Source organism: Populus alba, chromosome 18 (assembly GCF_005239225.2).
Source record: "Populus alba chromosome 18, ASM523922v2, whole genome shotgun sequence".
Classification (NCBI taxonomy): Eukaryota; Viridiplantae; Streptophyta; class Magnoliopsida; order Malpighiales; family Salicaceae; genus Populus; species Populus alba.
Genome location: NC_133301.1, coordinates 10,075,513 through 10,095,168, shown reverse-complemented (window position 1 = coordinate 10,095,168; position 19,656 = coordinate 10,075,513). Strand labels below are relative to the sequence as shown.

General features: G+C 35.4%; 2 protein-coding genes across 3 annotated transcripts; one reads left to right on the top strand and one right to left on the bottom strand.

Moving 5' to 3' along the window:
• Positions 1–632: 632 nt before the first annotated feature.
• On the top strand, positions 633–9,379 carry LOC118051652 (protein tesmin/TSO1-like CXC 5). 2 transcript variants are annotated; one of them, XM_035062367.2, is made up of 9 exons: positions 633–988; positions 1,117–1,555; positions 2,266–2,373; positions 2,929–3,106; positions 4,062–4,421; positions 4,750–4,853; positions 4,928–5,022; positions 7,651–8,070; positions 8,752–9,379. In XM_035062367.2, exons 2-9 carry the CDS (start codon positions 1,230–1,232, stop codon positions 8,997–8,999), a joined length of 1,839 nt encoding a protein of 612 aa, XP_034918258.1. In that variant the 5' UTR covers positions 633–988; positions 1,117–1,229; the 3' UTR covers positions 9,000–9,379. The 2 variants fall into 2 exon arrangements, with proteins under 2 accessions (XP_034918258.1, XP_034918257.1); XM_035062366.2 differs by having other exon boundaries at positions 633–1,555.
• Positions 9,380–11,829: 2,450 nt separating this feature from the next.
• On the bottom strand, positions 11,830–19,276 carry LOC118051653 (peroxisomal fatty acid beta-oxidation multifunctional protein AIM1). The gene is made up of 18 exons (XM_035062368.2): positions 19,104–19,276; positions 18,944–19,015; positions 18,691–18,753; positions 18,506–18,562; positions 18,297–18,364; positions 18,121–18,202; positions 17,939–17,994; positions 16,952–17,254; positions 16,612–16,698; positions 15,713–15,887; positions 15,079–15,200; positions 14,681–14,844; positions 13,853–14,107; positions 13,325–13,446; positions 13,103–13,224; positions 12,796–12,944; positions 12,315–12,453; positions 11,830–12,168 (listed from the first exon to the last, which is right to left on the bottom strand). Exons 1-18 carry the CDS (start codon positions 19,195–19,197, stop codon positions 12,124–12,126), a joined length of 2,175 nt encoding a protein of 724 aa, XP_034918259.1. The 5' UTR covers positions 19,198–19,276; the 3' UTR covers positions 11,830–12,123.
• Between the last annotated feature and the right edge of the window lie 380 nt (positions 19,277–19,656).

The window sequence follows — 19,656 nt, the reverse complement described above, 5'->3', positions numbered from 1 at the left end:
TAATTATATTACAAATCAAGAATTAGACAAGAAAATAAATGAAACTCGATGCTGGGTGGGTATTTCTGAAGCCGATTTTATCATATAAAATAATTTGATTTATGAAATGGAAGAACATTTGCAAAGGTGAAGAAGTTGCCTATTTTAGCTGAGAAATATTTAGTGTCAGACAATGTCTTCCCCTTGTATTTTTTTTCTCGTTTTAGTTACAATCACGTGCTCATATTCCTCTGTGTCTAGAATAGATCTTGACCATCCATTAGTTTCCTTGTAGTGCTGAGATTTACTTGGGAAATCTGTCACCAAATCTTAAAACTTTACCTTATCTCCAACACTAACTCCAAGTCAACAGTTTAGCGCCAATTTTATATTTTATTTTCACTTTTCACGGAGTAAGAAGAAGTGAAGAACCCACTAAAAAAATTCCCTCCTCTTTTAACTCATAACCCAACCATCCAATAACACGCTGCCAACTAACCTTTTCCCTACGTGGCATGAATCCGTGGGTTGGGACTTGTAAACTCTTCGCAACCCGCACCACAGTGTACACTATCCCATTAGACAAATGGAGTCACACCATTAATGTTGAAATTTTAGAGGATAGTTAATCAAACGGCGAAACAACGATACCTGATTCTCTATCTATGAAATATGACCGTCAGATCATCGAATTCAAGAAAACCGTCAGATTAGAAACAAAACGGAAATCCAACCATTGAATAAAGAAGAAAATTGAATTTCAAAATCACTTGAGAGAGAGGGAGGAGAGACACTCGAAACGAGAGAAGAAGAAGAAGAAAAAGAAGAAGAGAAGAACAACACCGCCAGCCAAACCAAAACCAAAAACGAAAGCAGAGCACAAAACAAAAACACTCCTTTGCTAACCTACAGTAACTTTTTTTTTTATATATAATAATTACACTCAAAACCGCGCCTTTTCGCTCTCTCTCTAGCCCCCCCTCTCTTCGGTTTTGGATCAAAGTTATCAGTAATTCTCTTTTTTGTCCAGTTTTGGTTTAAATTTCCTGTTGGGATTTATTTTGAGCTGATTAATTTCACATTCGTTAAGTAATTGTGTTTTCTGGATTATTTATTTTCATGTTTTTGGATCTGAAGGTTTGAGGATTTTTCGAATTGGTGTAATTATTGAGAGGGAAATTCTGTGGATTCATTATTTTTTTTTGTTAAAGAATCTGGGAAGTAGTGATTTGGGGAAAAATTGAATATAGATGGGGGAAAGTGAGGGAAGCGAATTCCCTCCAAAAAAGCAGCAGCAGCAATCGGAGAATGCATATTTTCAGACCAAGAAGCTAGCCAGACAGCTCGATTTTACACAGGGTGTACTTCCTGACCATCCTCAATCGCAGCCGTCGCCACTGCAGAAGCCGCCTCTCTTGGTTTCCCCGGCGGCTGCGCAGAGCCAGAGCCAGAGCCAGCCCCAGCCCCAGCCCCAGCCCCACCCACAATCCCAACTGCAACTGCAGCCACAGGTGGCTGAGATACAAGTGGTACCGCAACAGCAGACGCAGCAGCAGCAGCAGCCAGTCAGGGCTGTGTAAGTTACAATTTGTAATTTTTGAAAAAAAAAATTGCTTTCTGAGATGGTATGTGTAGCTTTTGCTGTGCAGGTTTCTAAATTTGCATTTTTCTTGGAATAATTCGTTATGGAATTTTACCAATCTGTGGGCTTAATTGAAATTTTTGTTTGAAAGTTTTGATTTTGGACTTGCAAAGTTTTCATATTTGCGAATTTTGGAGGGTTCTTATCACTGCTCTTTCTCTCATTAATTCAATTTTGGATTTTTCATTTTTTTTTTTGCTTCAATTGTTGGTAATGAATTAGAAACCATAAAAATTTTTCGTTTTTGTGGAGGTTTTTAAATTTTTTCCCAGGAGATAATTTGCTTGCTTAGTTTTCTTAAAAGAAAGGAACTCTTTTTTCCCATTGAATAATGAAAAAAAGAGACAGTCTTGTAAATGTGATTCCTCGCTGGGTTAGTTGTTTTCCCTTTCCTATTGATGAAGATATTTTGGTGCGTTTATTTTCAAACTGAGATGCATTTGGTGAATAATTGCCCTAAACATGAAGTTTAGAGAAGTTTTGGTAGAGACAGACACGAAATTAGTTACTTTGCAACTGTTTTCATTGTTTGAAACTCTGCATTGATCAAGACACACAATTGGTTTGCCATTATGACATTCTTTCAAATTTTCATCCATTCATTTCTTTCCTAAGAGTCTAAGAATGCTCCCCCCCATGTTCAGGAAACCAGAATCACCAAAATCAATACCAATACCGAACACTGAATTGAAAGATGGTACTCCAAAGAAGCAAAGACAGTGTAACTGTAAACACTCACGGTGCTTAAAGCTGTAAGTACATTATTGTCGTAGTAATGTTTCATCAGTGTGATGATATTGAGTTATGCTTTAGAGTCAGTTTTACTGTTTCTTTTCTGATGAAATTTAATTCAAATACATTTTGGTACTCTACTTATTTGGTCTTAGGATTTAGTGCTTGTTTGCTTTTCTATTTAAGAATTTAAAAAATGGAGTTACATGTGTCGATTTGTTATAGAGTTTTATTTCAACATAAAAAGAAACAATTGAATTCCTTTTCCACTCCTATATCCAGGAAGTACACGTTTTAAGTGCAACACTGAAGGTCTGGCACTGCTCGTCTCGTGCCATATGCTTGAAATGATTTTCATACATTTAAACAATGCCTAGGAAGCTTGCTTAAATCATTTTAAACATACAGTGCCTGCTTTCTGTGTTTCAGTTGCGCGATATCCTAGCATTCTGTATAATGGGTTTCGGGTTTGCTTTGACTTTCCTGGATTTCTGGGAATTTTATGTCAATTCTTGTTCTGCAGTGGTTGGTACAAGATATTTGCTGATATATAACTTTTTTCATGTCTGGAGCAGTTACTGTGAGTGTTTTGCCTCTGGAACATACTGTGATGGGTGCAATTGTGTTAATTGTTATAACAATGTTGAAAATGAGGCTGCCAGGCGGGAAGCTGTTGAAGCTACTTTAGAGCGTAATCCAAATGCATTCAGGCCAAAAATTGCTAGCAGCCCACATGGAACACGGGATAGTCGGGTATGTTGGTTATGCCTATGTAGACTGCTTTTCAGCTGAATGCTTTTATGAAGTTTATTAACCAATATCAAATCATGATGTTGTTTCCTTTTGTTTTAATTTAGTTCAAAAAATAGAAACAATTGTTATGGTATTCTCAACATTTACTTCACAAGGGAGTCTTTGTCATGTATAGCCATTTCTTTACCTTTGTTTTTCCTTCTCTTCTTTTTGGAACCAGAGCTCTTTCCCATTTTTTGATGGAATTTAAATGACAATTTTTGTTTCTGAAGCTATAGTTAGGTTGTATTTTTTATTGTGAAGATTTTGAGTGGTGGTTGTCTTTTTCCCTTGTTGTGCATGAAGGTGTTATCACTACTTGAGATGTGACATGATTTTCAATATTAACAAAATAATATTCCTTTTGTCATTTTCCTTTTGCCTTGAATGACTTTTCAGTATGTAATACCAAATAATCAAGTCTTGGACAGTGGGAAAATAACTGGGGGTTCAAATTTTGACATTCGAAGAGACAGAAGGGCTCATGACATTGGAAGAGATTGTAGGGCTCTTATATTCTCTCACTTCGTTTCCCATTCTCCGTTTTGATGGATGACTTATTCTTTATTTTGTTATCCTGTTCTTTTTTCATTATTAATAAAATTTTCTTCTATCAAAATATTCAGTAGATATCAAATCTTTTTCCTATGAATTTTATCTGAAATAAATCCTCATATGCTGAACTTTGTAATGTGGTGTTTCTTTTTATGTATGTGGAATTTATTCATTTAGAAAATTAGCACAACACCATTATGATAGACACATAGGTAATAATTAATTTCTTCTTGCTTGTTAGTTACTGTTGAATTTAAAGAATTACCTTTGCTTGGAATTCAATTGAGTTCTTTTTTTTATTAGATAACACTGTTTTCTGGTGTTGTTGACCATCATATGAAATGGTTGGAAACAATTGCAGGAAGAAACTGGGGATGGATTGGTGTTTGTAAAGCACAATAAGGGATGCCACTGCAAGAAATCTGGATGTCTCAAAAAGTACTGTGAATGTTTCCAAGCCAATATTCTTTGTTCTGAAAATTGTAAATGCATGGACTGCAAGAACTTTGAAGGAAGTGAAGAGAGACAGGCACTCTTTCATGGTGACCACGGCAACAACATGGCATATATTCAACAGGCTGCAAATGCTGCAATAACAGGCGCTATTGGATCATCTGGTTATGCTTCCCCTCCAGTATCTAGGAAGAGAAAAGGTCAGGAGCTTTTCTTTGGGCAGACAGTCAAGGATCCATCAATTGACAGGCTTGGACATTTTCAACAGGTAAATGTCCTCTTAGCATATTTGTTTAATTTGATTTCAAAGATAATTTTTTTTATTGCAACTATGATTTTTTAAAGCTACCTGATCTTAGCTGTTTACAATTTGATGCATAAAATAAGCTAGTATTTGTGGAGTCAAATCAGAAAGAAGAAGAAAGATGTTATCATAAAACTTGCTTCTTTGCCAGTCTTCTGTATCATGGTTCACATTTGCAAAATACATCCACATTGCTGTTTGTTAGATCCGTTGATTTATCACCACATCATCTTATTTGGGCCTGGTTTCACAACACATGACAGTGTTACTGTGTGATTTTTGTGTTCATCAGGGAAGCCATACCAGGCCTCCTGCACCCTCCTCTTCATTGCCCTCCTATCCCGTTGCTCGTGCGGGGAACGCTACAATATTGGGCCCTTCAAAAATCACATACAGGTATAGTGGCTGTCTTCATGAAAACAGTACCAATTTTCTTGTCTTCAAAACTAACCTTCATGTCATGATTGCAGGTCTCTCTTGGCAGACATCATCCAACCACAAGACTTAAAAGAACTTTGCTCAGTTTTGGTGGTTCTGTCCGGAGAAGCTGCCAAGACATTTTCAGGTATAATGATGCTCATATATGTCCAAGACAAAGTTTTTTCTGGTCCAGAATGTTTAAGCACAACTTTTCATTATGCTTCTATATTGCATCTCTTCATTTGCATGCCTGAATGACTGCCTATGGCCATATATCTTTGATGAAAATATCAGAATAGCTCAAAATTGTTTGTCATGGTTTATCTATTACAACTCTTGATCATGTTTTCCAACTCCTGACTTGTTCTAACAAGTGCATGCCTTAATTTGGCTGACGTTTGCTAAGTGTAGAATGCAGAACATTTGCATGGGTGAGTTTGGATATGCCGGTTGCTTATATGCATTACTAGAAAGAAAGTTAATTGGACAAGGAATGGGTTTCATGATGATCCTACAACTCCTTAATTGTAGCATCCATGGGTACCTGTACTCTGCATTACTTACATGCAAGGTTGTCAAAAATATTTTTTTGACATGACATGGAAAATACAATGTAAACTCGGATCGTAGAATCAAAATTAAATTTTTTTAACTAATTATATATCGACAATTTCAGCCAAGAAATTAAATTGAATTAAATTTTGATGAAGAGAGTCATCAACATTATAATCAATTAGTGATCTAAATAAAATGAGAGAGATAGACAATATAAATCAAGAAATTAATGACATAGAAATAAAATGTCTCGGAACAAAACTTCCTAAATATAAGGGGGAATCATTGAATGGTAGAAAGTACATAAGAACCTAATGACAACTTCCCATCACAACAAGTCATGATGGATCTCTTTTGGGTTGCAAGCTAATGAGCCTAAATTACTAATTAACTAAGATAAGTCTAATAATGAAATAAATCCCTTGACAATGTCTAATGCGTTAGAACAAGCCTAAAATAAAAATAATTATTGAACTTTAAATAAATAAATAAATAGAATAGAATAACAAAAACAAAGTCTTCATGCTAAAATTCCTTCATGTAGCTTGAATCTTCAATTTTCGTACATTCTTGGCAGATTTTAGTCCTGATTTCAAACACGTTGTTCTCATTTGTTTGGATGAATTATTGGGCCTACTATATATGGTGGGAAAGCTTGAGATGTCTAGTTTCCAGCTCAACTTGAATTGCAACAACATTCCACTTGTAGCTCCAATATGTTCCGAATAGTACACGAAGTTCTAGTTTGACAGATTTGACAAGATTCGTCTAGTAACTTCGACCCTCTGGAATAATACGTTCCCGAATTCCATTGGACCTGAAAATTTACCACAATATAGTTTCATGTGTCTAGTTTTTCCCTGTAAAATCTTAGCTTGATCCGATGTATGGATTGAGAGATATGTCCAATCTCGCAAAACTGGTCAGCAGACATTTTAAGGTCAAATTCAGACCTGACTTGATTCATATCACAAATTTAGTAAACTTATAAAATTGGACCGGGTTTACCGAATTTGCACGTTATATACATGTTGACTTGTAAAATTATATGATTTTACAAGTCAACTCATGATTTTGTCAACAATGCTTGCATGTATTGTGGAACAAGCGAAAGCATTTTATCATTGGGAGGCTTATGTGAAGCTTTATACGAATAATTTAGCCATTCCAAAAACATCAATATGATATAAATTTCAGCATTCAGTACATGTTTCCTTCTCTATGAAGCTATTGAGAGTTCATGATTTGCATAAATGTCGAACTGAGCTGGCCTGGGAAGAGAGGAAGCTTGCTAGGTTCCAGAAGATGGTTTTTGCTTCTTGGTTTGGGAAGAGGAAAGGAAATTTGTTATGAGATTGATAGTCCCACTAAACTGGGGAATTTGGAGATTGTCCTACCCTTCAGAATTTAAACATCAAGTGGCTGCTCATTATTTCTTAAAACGATAAGTGCAGAAAAGAAATATAGAAATGCCACATGTTTTTAGCTTTCTGAGCTTTCTCTAACAAGTCAGTGATATAACATCCTGGATCTCGCTCTCTTTAAAACTAGAACCCCCTCACTTTCATACAGGGGTCTCCATTATCCACTTGCAACAAAATATCATCTTCCATGTCTGCATTCCACTTGATATTCCATGTAATAAGTGTCATTCCCATTTTGCATCCCTTCTTGGCCTCCAAGAGCTTTCTGAGATGCTTGCAGCCATGCCAGCTAAGTTTCTTTTGACTGCATATTTTCTGAACTGATTAGATTATCTATCATTTCTAGGTCCAGTTTGGTTTGCTTTATCTCTCTGAGCTGACTATGCTCTCAGGGTTAGCTTGTGATACATGAACCCCTGTCCGAGATTTTCAAGACATTTGTTTCCTAGAGGAAGAGGACGGGGACTTTATGTGATTTATCACATTTCCTCCACCATCTGACAAGAAGTCAGCTTCATATTTTTTACTATTTGCAATTTTTTTATGGTATACTAAGCTCCGCTAACTAAATAGATATAAGAAGACACCCAACTACTTATCCATTGTAAATATTTTTATGCTCTGTAGCCTTTCCTTTTCTCTTCTCGAAAGATAAAGAGTGAATTAAGTAGAACTATATCTGATCTGACAAATGGGCGTTCCTTTTCATTATTTAAATGTTAAAAAAAATAAAATGTGAGTATTACAACCAATATCTAATGAATGGGCCTCCTTCAATATTTTTGTATGCCCAGACCAAAGAAATTCAATGGAAAAGCAAGTAGAAGATCAAAGAGAAACTTTGCTTGCTTCGTCTGCTCATGAAAGGTTGCAGAGCCACAAGGAATCTGATGCTGATAAAATTGTTGCTAATGATTGTTCTAGTGCAAACCATGCTGATAAAGTAGGTCCTGATGATTCCAGCTCGGATGGTGCTGATATGCCAAAAGGAAGACCAATGTCTCCTGGGACCTTGGAATTGATGTGCGATGAACAAGATACAATGCTTATGGCTGCTGCTTCCCCCAATGGGTTGATGGGCCGTGGCTGCAACACTTCTTCACAGCTGCCTTGTGGACAAGGCATGGCAGAGGCTCATGCAGAGCAAGAAAGAATTGTTTTAACGAAGTTTCGAGATTGCCTTAATAGGCTCATCACATTCGGGGAAATAAAAGGCAAGTTTCTCTTTCCTTTCTCTGATTTTTTACACTAATGGTTCTAGAGATGGAAACTGCCAGGTCTGGTATTTTGAGATGATAAACTCACGTTTAATGATAAGAGGCTAGTATGTCCTAATATGTATTGCCAATATGCAATTTTATTAAACTTTTTCCCTGAAACAAACATTGCCTTTTAACTCCTTTTGTTTGTGTAGTTTGATATTATATTGCCCTAATTGAAGTTGGAAATAGTTGTTTTCTAATAGTGTATACTAGACAAATTATCTCTTTGCAATCAGAAAGTTGCATTTACTAGAATTTCTACATTAGGAGGCACATTGGTCCTAGGGTTACACATTGGGAAATAGCCCTCTTCCACCCGTACAATCATTGTCCATTGGCTTTGAAGTTTGAACTGAGGACCTCCATAGTTGGAACAGGAAGATCAAACCATTGGAGTGTACTCTTGTGTATGTGCATTAACTACAATCAGCTACTGTAATTACATATACCACTTGTTGCATGATTCTCATTTTCCACTCAATCAATTGTGATTGTTTTAAGTTTTCTTACTGCAACTTGCAAGGGCTGTCTTTAGTTGCTCCATTGTAAGGTGACATGGATTTCAAATTCTCAGTTGTTGTGATCTACGCTATTCTGATTAGTGAAATAATGACAAGATTTAAATTTCAACAGAAACAAAGTGTTCATCATTAGCCAGAACTGAGTTAGGGAATCAAAAAGACCGACTCAGCAATGGTATAGGAAATACCAGAACTGGAACTGGGAGTCAACGAGGGCCCTTTAGCAACGGGGTTGCTAAAGCTGTTCCACCAACTGCCAAACCAACCCAGATGGTTACTTCTATAGTTTCCACCTCTGGCAGTGATCTTCAAAAAATCCCAGGCCTCCCACAAAATGGAGATAACAAACTGAAGTCTTGAAAAGAACTGTAAAGATATTTCAGCTCTGAAGACTGGCCCGAGGTATGCTACAGAATTTCTGTAATGCTACTACAATGCCCATGATGCTGATGCAGTCTCTACGTAGTATTGGGCCTTGGTGCTGGAACTGACCAGGATTGAATTTATTTCTCACGTAATTAATATATCACATAGTAGTGTTTCTGCTTCAACCATAATTCAACTGGTGTAAATTTCTGAGCCTTACAATTTCACAGGATATGGTTTAATATTATTACTTGCAGTTACCATCATAGGTTGTATCTTTAGATACTAGGAATTATCTTGTTCTTTTCACATTGTTAAAAACAAAGAGCAATCTAACGAGTTCTCATGGAATATGAAATTTCAAGTTTGATCCATGAATTGCCTGCAGAAATTCATTTATTAATTGTGTAATGATACTGTTCCTACTTGCTGAATGTCTTCGCAATCTAGATGCTACATTCAATACCTTGGTAGATGGAGTTGCCTTTGTCTCAATTGGTAGCTTTTTATACCTACACATTATCTGTACATTGTTTCTCGTCTGTGATTCTACTTTTGGCAAATACCTGATGCTGCGCACAAGTTAAACGCACTGGGGACAAAATACTGATAAATTTGGCCAAAACCCTGAAATTGTTGTGCCCGATATGAAATTTCTAAGCTCGTGTCAATAGAGGCCATAAAGAAGTATGCATATGAATGTATATTTTCTATATACGTTGGATCTCAATTTTTCTATATTTTACTCCGATTTTCAACAAATTCTCTTCCCTAAGCTATGAGCTGCGTTTTCAATGATTATACACTAGCTGATAACTAGATTTATTGCTAGTGCTATGCTGTGGCCCTGGATATGATCTTGGCATCAAATTGGTTGCCCATGATGTCCCCTTGTTTTAAAAAACAGAACCAGATCTGAATGCTCCAGTAACTTTTATTTTTCATGGGAAAATGTCCTGTACAAGTGTTGAAGATGGAGATAGTTTTGTTCTCGTGACATTGCAGCTTAACTTCTTTTTTGAGATTCATGAGTACTGGACCTGCATGGTTTGGACACGAAAAGGCTAAGCATGGCTTAGACAAAAGATCTCAAAGTCTGGATTCAAAAAAAAAAAAAAAAAAGCAGCTGGATCAGCTCCAGCGAAAAAAACACTTGTTTTATTGCAGCAACTAAGCACAACATGCACAGGACACCCTCGCCAACAAAGTACACAAACTGGTCCTGCAACACAGCGATCATGTCAGCGTCGACTTCTTAAGAAAAAAGGAACAGATAATGCTACAGAGCTCTAGTTTCTCACGATGTAAAAGATCATCTACCCAGCTGAGCAAATGATTTGGCCTGGCTGCTTGGGTGAATAAATCAAGCAATATGTTATTTATCGAAAACCTGCCTCTTTCAAAAAAACAGAGAGAAAAAAGGTTGGGCGGACTTTATCCCCAAAAATCTTGATAGCGTTTTCTTTCTTCCTTTTTTATTTTTCTTTTCCCCTTATTTCTTTCTATTTTGGCTTCTTCTTCTTCTTTTATAATCTTTCTTGATTTTGTGTTAAAATATGACATGTCTAACATGCTGGACACATGAAACTTGAACTTAAGGAACATGATAGCATAGAATTAACAAAACTCGACAGGATCAATTGATTATAATATTTTTTTCTTTTAAGTTTTCACTCTCAAACAGTAAAAATAAAAGTAAACACATTCAAAATGATCAATTCTGATATTTAAGGGTGTCATTCGATGAGAATAAGTCTTTTAAGCTATTATTTCATCTTTAAATGGCCTGAAAAAATAGATATGATCTTAGGATGTTCGTAGGTTCCAAGTTGATTTGCTGTTTTTGGATTGTGTTTTGGGATATTTGATGGCATAATGGATTTATTTGGGTCTTTATGGTGCTTTATAGTTAAAAAACAAATGCTTGAAAATGAATTGTTACGCGTAAAACACCCCTGCCCTGACATTATAGCAACCTATAATCCGCATTGCTTGCTATTGTTTTTTAAAAAAATATTGTTTATCTCATAAAAAACAGAAAAATAAAATAAATAAACCCAGAGGCGTGGACTGCCCCAAGCCCGCAAGCCATTACTTTTTTTTTAAAATCTTTTATTTGTTTTTTTTATTAGTTATTTTTTCAATTAAATCCTTCACACTTAAATTTTATTTATATATATATTTTTAATTTTATCATTTAATATTTTATTAATTTTTAGTTGGACAATGTGATTTGTTTCAGTTTAATATTTGTATGTTTATCATAATTTTAAACAAATATCTTAATATTTATTAAATTCTCAGTTTTGCTAACATTTTTTTTATCATATAGCTAAATATAAAATTATAAAAAAATATTGAATTTTATTGAGTTTATAATTTGAATTATGAGTCTAACTAATTAAGAATAAAGTTTTTAGTTGAATAAATAATTCTTGATTTATTTAATTAAATACAGATATAAACTTTTAAATTCATGGTTGAAATTTTTTTTATGTTAAAAAGTACATTTTAAATGCCATCATATTCATATTTTTTTTTTTTGGTGTTGAAACATAATGATAATTAACCTAATCTACGCGTTCTTACGTTTTGAAATAATTGTAGAAGCTCGAGGAAGGAGGGAAAAAGAGATCCATGAACTTGTGCCTTGGAAATTCGAGTCAGCTCTATGTCAACACCTACTTGGAACCAGTATCAGCTGTGCTTTTCTTTTTCTTTTTTTCTGTATAGATCTTACATTTGTGATGGCTTAAATACCATTATTGCATGTTTTTGTTTTTTTGTCCGAATAAAGAATTAGAAGAAAAATAATGCCCCGGCATTAACACACAAGGAAGTTGAATATTAATTTAAAGATGCAGCAATAAATGAAATTATTACATATTACATTTGCCCAGGATTTAAAGGGAATAAAAAAGGACAAAATGTCTTTGACCACACAACGCGTCGTTTAACCATAGAAACACAATCACTTTATTTGACCATCCATCCACGAGGAGTTCCGAAACGATTACCAACTGACAACAGGAAAAGTTTCTTGAAAGATTTTGAATTTATTACTCTTGATGAGATTATGCTTGACGTCTGGGCTAACCACTCAACATAGAACTGTAGACTACATGCGTGACCTTGACCCTGAAGACGATGAAGCGGGCGCACTCTGCAGGGAAGAGCAAGAGGTTGTCAGCGGTCCTTTACAACTAATGTCGTTTACATCTCCACGGTCGTTTTGACAATTAATGCACTTGAGGGTAAATAAATGCATAAATTGAAGAAGAAGAAGAAGAAAGATGACAGTGCCCTTACCAATGGAATGCCTCCTGTTGCTCTTTCTTCCAAAAACTTTGATGGTTTGTAGAAATCGCCAAATCTTTGAGACCATTTCTTCAGGCTATCGTATACATGTTTAGGCCCAACCAGGTCAGCCCAAAAGACGATGCCACCACTGCCAAATAAAAACACTTGCCATTAGATACAAGTGCCAGGTTTATCCAAAAAATTACGGGCAGTCAAATGTCCAATAAGAAACTTGCACGTGGATTCTGTAAGACATTAGAAAAGGACTTCAACATGAACGGGTGCATGCACGCAAAGGAAACGTGGCTCATTAATGCAAAAAACAAGGACTTGCAACTCATCTTCTTGCTGACAACCACACGAAATTAAAAAAAATCCTTGTATCCCTCGAGCCTATATTCCCCTCCTGGGAATCTGTTCAGTAAGATTGATTACTCTTGTAAGAGCTACTAAACAAGGGGAAAAACTTGAGATTTGGACAAGTACTCACCGATAAGAAGGGAAGCTCATTCCGAGAACAGATGCGGTGTCGAGGTCTGAAGCTCGGACCACAACGCCCTCATCCAGAACACGGCATGCCTCATTCACCACTGGAAAGAGAATCATCTCCACTATCTCTTTGTCGGTGATATTTATAGGCTGCCACGTAATCCAGTAAAAAGTAGATTAGGAAGTCTTCAGCTAAGCAACCGAACATGTACTTGTGACATTGTCTCCAGCACTAGTGCGTTCTCGATGTCATCTTAAAAGACTACTATAGAATCTCAACATAATGGTTTTCATGGCAATAAAAGTACCTTTCCATTAGGCATAATATTTGCGAGCCGTCTCGACTCCTCAATAACTGGTAGGACTGATGGATCAGGCCTTGGCTTGCTTCCTTTCTCATATATGTAGTATCCTTTTCCATTGGTTTTACCTGAAATGCCAAAAAAGAGTACGAACCCCGACGCAAGATTAATATTTAGAAGCAAATGTCATTTGAATGCTGATATAAATCTATACAAATATTTTATTACCATTTCTTCCATCTTTTACTAGAAGATCAATTAATGGAGACTGGAATGTACGATCAGGGAATGCATTAGCAAATTCTTTCCCAACTGCAAGGGCAACTCCATATCCAGATAAATCCTGAAGCCTGCAAGAGTAACCATAGAGCGGTGCAAAAAATTATGATCCCCTATTTAAAGTACCCTAAAAGTAAATGCGCTTGAACACATTTAGAGACAACTCTGTTAAGAATATGATTTCAATGATGCATGAATGCACAAATACCACACGCCAAAGGAGACTTCACCCGCTACCAATAATTTATAAAAGATGAATAATGGTGGAATTTTTTTTTTCTGAATTTTAAATTCAAATCAATTGGTTTCACGGTTGATAAAGGTTTGTTATGAATCTCTACCCATTAAAGCATTAGATCTGGAAGACTTTATGTTTATGCAATTCATTGTGACAAAAATGTATGTTTTAAATCATCCTTAAAAAGGAAAAAAAGTGATGCAAATGCAAACTATAACGTTAAAGGATAAAAACATTACTGGAAAGGACCCATTGGGAGGCCAAAACTGCTGATCAGCTTGTCAATCCTGAACACGTCCACTCCTAAATGAACCAGAATCAGTGCGCTTTGGGTGTATGGGAAGAATGCTCGATTGACTGCAAAGCCAGTGCAGTTACCCACAACAACTGGAACTTTCTTTATGGTTTTACCAACGGTCATGAGATCAAGAATTGCTTGGGCAGAAGTCTTCTCAGTCCGTACAATCTCCAGAAGAGGCATTATGTGAGCAGGACTGTCCATAAAATAACATGTCAGAGATACCATATAAGAAATCCATTGCGGTAAAAAAATATGCTTCAAAATAGTTGACATAACAATAAAAGAGTCATTTGAATGGATTATCCAATGTCACAGGGCACCAATAAAAGAGTCATTTAGTATCTTTTCATATCATATATTCTCCTAAAGAAACAAAGACATAGGAACAGTAGTTCTATAACTTCTATTCAATAATCCTCTCTTCTTTTATATCTTCACTTTTACAAAACCTAAAAGGCAAATTGCCACAAACTAGTCATGTCATTGTTTTTTTAGAATTGGGTGAAATTCCAAAACATCATATAGCACAAACAAAGCCCAATGGTGTTACAAAACCCTCAGCATGCAGCTGCTCCTTGTACTAAATAGATGGGTAAGGGGTGTGATATTTTCACAATTTCAGTAATCAAACAACCAAGAGTTCATATAAAGTGGGAGATAAGTTTAAGAAAAATAGGAAAAAAAAAAAAAACCTTCACATGTTTTCTATTGATTTCTGGATGGCTAACATAATGATAAAGAGTGAGAAAATCAAAATGAGTATGACCTGAAAAAGTGGGCACCAATAATGCGATCTTGAGAGCTGGTCTTTTCTCCAACCAAGTTGAGGTCAATGGTAGATGTATTTGACGCCAAAATGCAGTGAGGAGGACAGGCTTTTTCAATCTCACTGAAAATTTTTTGTTTCAAAGGAACACTTTCAATTACTGCCTGCAAATCAAAGAAGCTATTTCAAATGGCTTTCAAGGAGACCATAACCATGGAAATCCATCCCAATGTCATTGAACAGTAATATAATGAAGAGAATCAATTTGTGAATAAACAATCTCAAGTGTGGACTGATCAAATTCAAAGCAAACAATCACCCCATTCCAATGGCAGATTCCAAAATATAACCAAAATTTCAAGATTTCATAGTCACAAGGGACGGCAAGCTCTGCTCACCTCTATGACCATATCCACATCTTTGAAGTCTGAATAGTCCAATGCACCTTTGAGCATTGAGAGGGCTTTATCTGCCTTATCCCGTGTCAACTTTCCTCTTGTCACTAAGCTTCGAACATTTGCTGTGAAGTGAAATAACAAGTTATGAGTTTTTTTAACCATAGAACACAAAAACAAGAGTAATACATATCAGAGTAGTTTTCATATTCTGGAAAACATTTGACCAAACTCAACTCAAATATTCAGTTTGAAGGATTTGAATTCAAAAGGGAAAAGGTAAATTTTCAACACTGGCCATCCTAAAAAGTGGCCGAGGTTCTTCCACTGTGTCTATTACATGTTACAATTAACTGCTCTGTGGACCATTGACACGTCCCCTTGCTGCTAAACTCACCAAGATAGCCAGAAAGTATGTGCAAATTATATATAATCAGAAGAATCTTATGGAAAATCAATATGGAAAAACAAACAGAACAACTTTCCCAAATAATAACTATATGTAGGATGTATCAGGATATAGGATTGTTTTGTCAAACACTGTTCTCATTTTTTTTTATATGAAGTCCTTCAAAGATGGAGACAAGATAGCACTAAATCAATAATTTAATGGTCAATGTCAGTCACATTTGTGTACCTTCTATTGTTTTTGTTCCCTTCTGAAGATATTCAGAGTTGATTTCTTTAAGAACAACGTGTATGTTGCTCACAATAAAAGCAGTAGCTATGCCAGAACCCATTAGACCACCACCAATAACAGCAACTTTCTTTATATGTCGTGGTTTGAGCCCAACATCAGTGACTTTAGGTATCTGTCCAAGTTAACAATGATGAGATTGAAAGAAAGAAATTGGATATACTGATTGCTTATTTGAGCATATCAATAAGTTCACTTCAAGAGTCAAAAAAATATACATAGAGAGAGAGAGAGGTAGACATGAGACTCCCGTGCAGCGAGAACAAGAACGCAGAATGGAGAACAAACATAAAATTCAGATGTTATGTACTGCAAGAATGTTTTTAAAATCTATGAACATGCAATGTTATCTAAACTACTTAAGAACAGAGTATTGATAAGGTTACAATTATATAAATAATTCTTAAACCAAGCATGTTCTTATGAATAAGCCCCCAAATAAAGAGAAATCTACTAGAACAATCCCTTAGTGGTGACAGGATGCATCAATAGAAGTCTATATGCTAGCACCTCAAGTATTTCACAATCACAAGCTTCATCATATCGAGCAATTTCATTCCCTTGAAACCTAGATTTTCCCTTTAAGTGGAGGAAAAATCAAAAGATGTTTTTAGAATAAGAAAGAGAATTAAATATTTTCTGGGACAACACAAAGAAAGCACTTACCACAAAAAAAAAAAAAAAAAAAAAAAACCACAAAAAGCAAACAATTCAAATTGTGAATTTATGTTGGATCACATCTGAAAATCTTTAGTGTATCCACAAACACTTTAATATGATGAATCCGTTGATTTTCATAAATTATTAAAATCTTGTAGACCTTGATTCATATGGTGTACCTTTGATGTCATACGCTGGGCAAAAAAGACATGCACAAGACCTTTTGAAGTTTCTGTCATAACTAACTCCTTGAAGACTTTTGCCTCCTGCAACAACAACTCTGTTAGAATGTGCTTGTACAGATCCCACTTTTTTTATGAAATGACACGTTCTTGGCAGTACAAGTACAAATAACAAAGGTCAATTACTGCACAAGCTAACACCTCAAATAAAAACTTAATAAAAAGGCCACGTTCCAGAGAAAAACAGCCACAAACCACTAAAAGCAAAAGCATTTTGCTCTCTAATGAAGACTTCGCACCTATATCTACAAACAGCAAATCCTGAACTCAAAAGTACCTTTAGAACACCATTATATCCTCCATGAATGATGCCTTCCTCCATTACATCAAGACATGCTTGATGCTGCGGCACATTTGGGGCAATTTTCTTCGCTTGTTGTCTAGCAGCTTTCAGTACCTCACGTGCTTCAGACAGTGAGCCAATTTTGTCTGTCCTATGAAGAGAACGCAACCATGGTTTGCGCCTCTCTGAGATGTCTAAAGCCCATTGTCGAGATACTTTCAGCAGTTCTTGAGAAGGCACAATAGCATCAATTAGACCTAGCTTCTTCCCCTCTTCAGACATGATTGGTTTGGAAAACTGCAGAGAGTTGAAAATATGTTGAATAAGCATGCAAAGAAGATATAGTTCCATATGATAAAGAAAATAATATGTTGAATAAGCATTTCTGAAAAATGTTGGACATAGCAAACCATCAAGTTCCAAAGGATGAAATTAAGCTTTGGTTTTCTTTCCCTGACCTAATATTAAGCAGTTTGAAGTTTTGTAACTTTATTGAGGTCTGTCATTTTATTTAACATACACAGGAAGCCAGGTAAATTAAACAAAATTTGCTTATTCACTTTCCCATCACTGGGAATAAAAAAAATGTTATAATGGTGATTTTTACATATAACTTGTTTAAAACTCTCTTTCACAGGCTAACAGCTGACCATTCAGGAAAAATTAGTTCTTCAATTTACCTTTTCCAGGTATAAGTTTCCTTATAAAAAAATATGAAGTGGCACCTCATCTCTAAAAACCAAAGAACTGAATTACCTGGAATTCTCCAATACGAACGAGCCCAAAAATTAATGAAAACCTTCTAAAGTGAAAGGCTATTAAATTTAACTTCCAATGTGAACATTAATAGAAGGGGAAACCAGGTCTAAACAACAGCTCAAAGGTTGGCTTTTTTTCTCATTCTTTCTCCACCTAAAAGGAATACCATAATCCCAAGAGTCATTTAACAGGTTTTCAAGCATAAATTAATAGAGGATTTACCAGCATAATTTCAATGGCCTTCGACAGCCCCAAAAGCCTTGGAAGACGTTGTGTACCTTAAAAAATTAAACAGGGTTTCACAAGTTTAGTCCATTGTGGTAAAAAAAAAAAATACACAGCTGAACTTGAAAGCATGTGTTCATGTCAATGCATTCGAGTTCTACATAGAAAAGTAGCCAGACCTCCAAATCCAGGAATCACTCCAAGTGTCAGCTCTGGCAAACCAAGTTGAGTTTTTGGAGCAGCAATACGCGCATGGCATCCCTTCATGAAGATAATTTAGATGATCAAATGGGAAAAGATGATGACAACCAAAACAAAGTTCTTCAAATGCTGCTTCATAATAGAAAACACAAACCATTGCCAATTCCAAGCCCCCTCCAAGTGCTAGTCCTTCCACGGCAGCAACAACAGGCTTTTTACAATCTATAGTTGTGAAAGAACAAAAAAAAATCAATCAAACAAATAAATACAAACACCGAATTCCTTATAAGAAACTTGCCGTATTCTCATTTAAATATTCAAAATGAATGAAAAAAGACTCCGAGGGTTAAGTCGGATAAATACCTTCAATAGTGTTGACCACAAGCTCAACAGATACATCAGGCATCAATGAAATATCTCCTGTCAAGCCACACAATAAAATCATATCCGCAAATACTCAAAAAAAAAAAAAAAGGAACTAATTTGAATTTTTTTAAAAAAAACCTCGATAGGACATGAAATTATTATAAAAACAGGCACAAATATACCTGTCGCATGAACTTTCTGGAAAACATTGATGTCAAATCCACCGGAAAACCTTCCACCCTTGCCTTCAACAAGAAAAAAAAATAAAAATAAGGAAAAAAAAGAGAAATGATTATATATTTTAAACCAAACCTCCAACAAAAAAGATAAAATAAAATAATCAGATAATTTTGTTTTCGCAATTCGTTATTAATCCTTTATCTTCCAAAACAATTAAATATATAAATAGTCCGTCAGTGTTATAAAATAAATTACCAGTAAGAACTAGAGCCTTGACGTCATTTCTCCGGGTGGCTTCATCAAACTTCTCTTTCAATCCCGCAATGACTGCATCACCGTCAAACTCAACACAATCAATCACAAAAAAACCTCAAATTTATAGTTAGAACAGATAGAGGAAGGAGGAGATATTTACTTGGAATAGCTAAGGCGTTGACAGGAGGATTGATAAGAGTCACCACAGCAACGCCGTCGTTTCCAACCTCCATGGTGACGTGAGGCTTAGCCATGACTCTCTCTCTCTCTCTCTCTCTCTAGATCGGTTGTTACTACTTGCTCGCAGAAAGTAAAGGAAATGATTGTTTGAGTGCAACTTTCTCTCTCACTACTTTATAGATAAACATGAATGGTTAAATACTAGATTAGTCCTTATATTATTTTCATGTTTCAATCCAGTCCCAATCAATGTAAGCCCTGGACTTAATGACTTTTTCTAATAGTAACCGTTTCGCACTAAGGTTGTTAACCATTTACAAGTTAGTAAAATTTATATTATTTTCATTGTGTTTATTTGGTCACAGGTGAAAAGCGATGGATTTTATAATTTATTTTATTTTATTTATTTTAATTTTATAATTCACGTCACGGGTTTGATAGGTTAACTTGGATAATTTTATAGGTTTTTTTCTAATTAATTTTTTTTAATTTCATCATTTAACATATATTTTATTAAAAATTAAAGCTTTATA

Bases quoted from the DNA above. Each gene is read 5' to 3' on its own strand.
- LOC118051652 (XM_035062367.2), top strand. From the start codon at position 1,230: ATGGGGGAAAGTGAGGGAAGCGAATTCCCTCCAAAAAAGCAGCAGCAG. The intron at 4,422-4,749 runs GTAAATGTCCTC...TGTGTTCATCAG, and splicing joins GGCTTGGACATTTTCAACAG to GGAAGCCATACCAGGCCTCC. The intron at 4,854-4,927 runs GTATAGTGGCTG...TCATGATTGCAG, and splicing joins CCTTCAAAAATCACATACAG to GTCTCTCTTGGCAGACATCA.
- LOC118051653 (XM_035062368.2), bottom strand. From the start codon at position 19,197: ATGGCTAAGCCTCACGTCACCATGGAGGTTGGAAACGACGGCGTTGCT. The intron at 15,201-15,712 runs GTACACAAATGT...TTCACTTCACAG, and splicing joins GGGAACAAAAACAATAGAAG to CAAATGTTCGAAGCTTAGTG. The intron at 13,225-13,324 runs GTAATAAAATAT...TTGGCATTTCAG, and splicing joins AGTAAAAGATGGAAGAAATG to GTAAAACCAATGGAAAAGGA.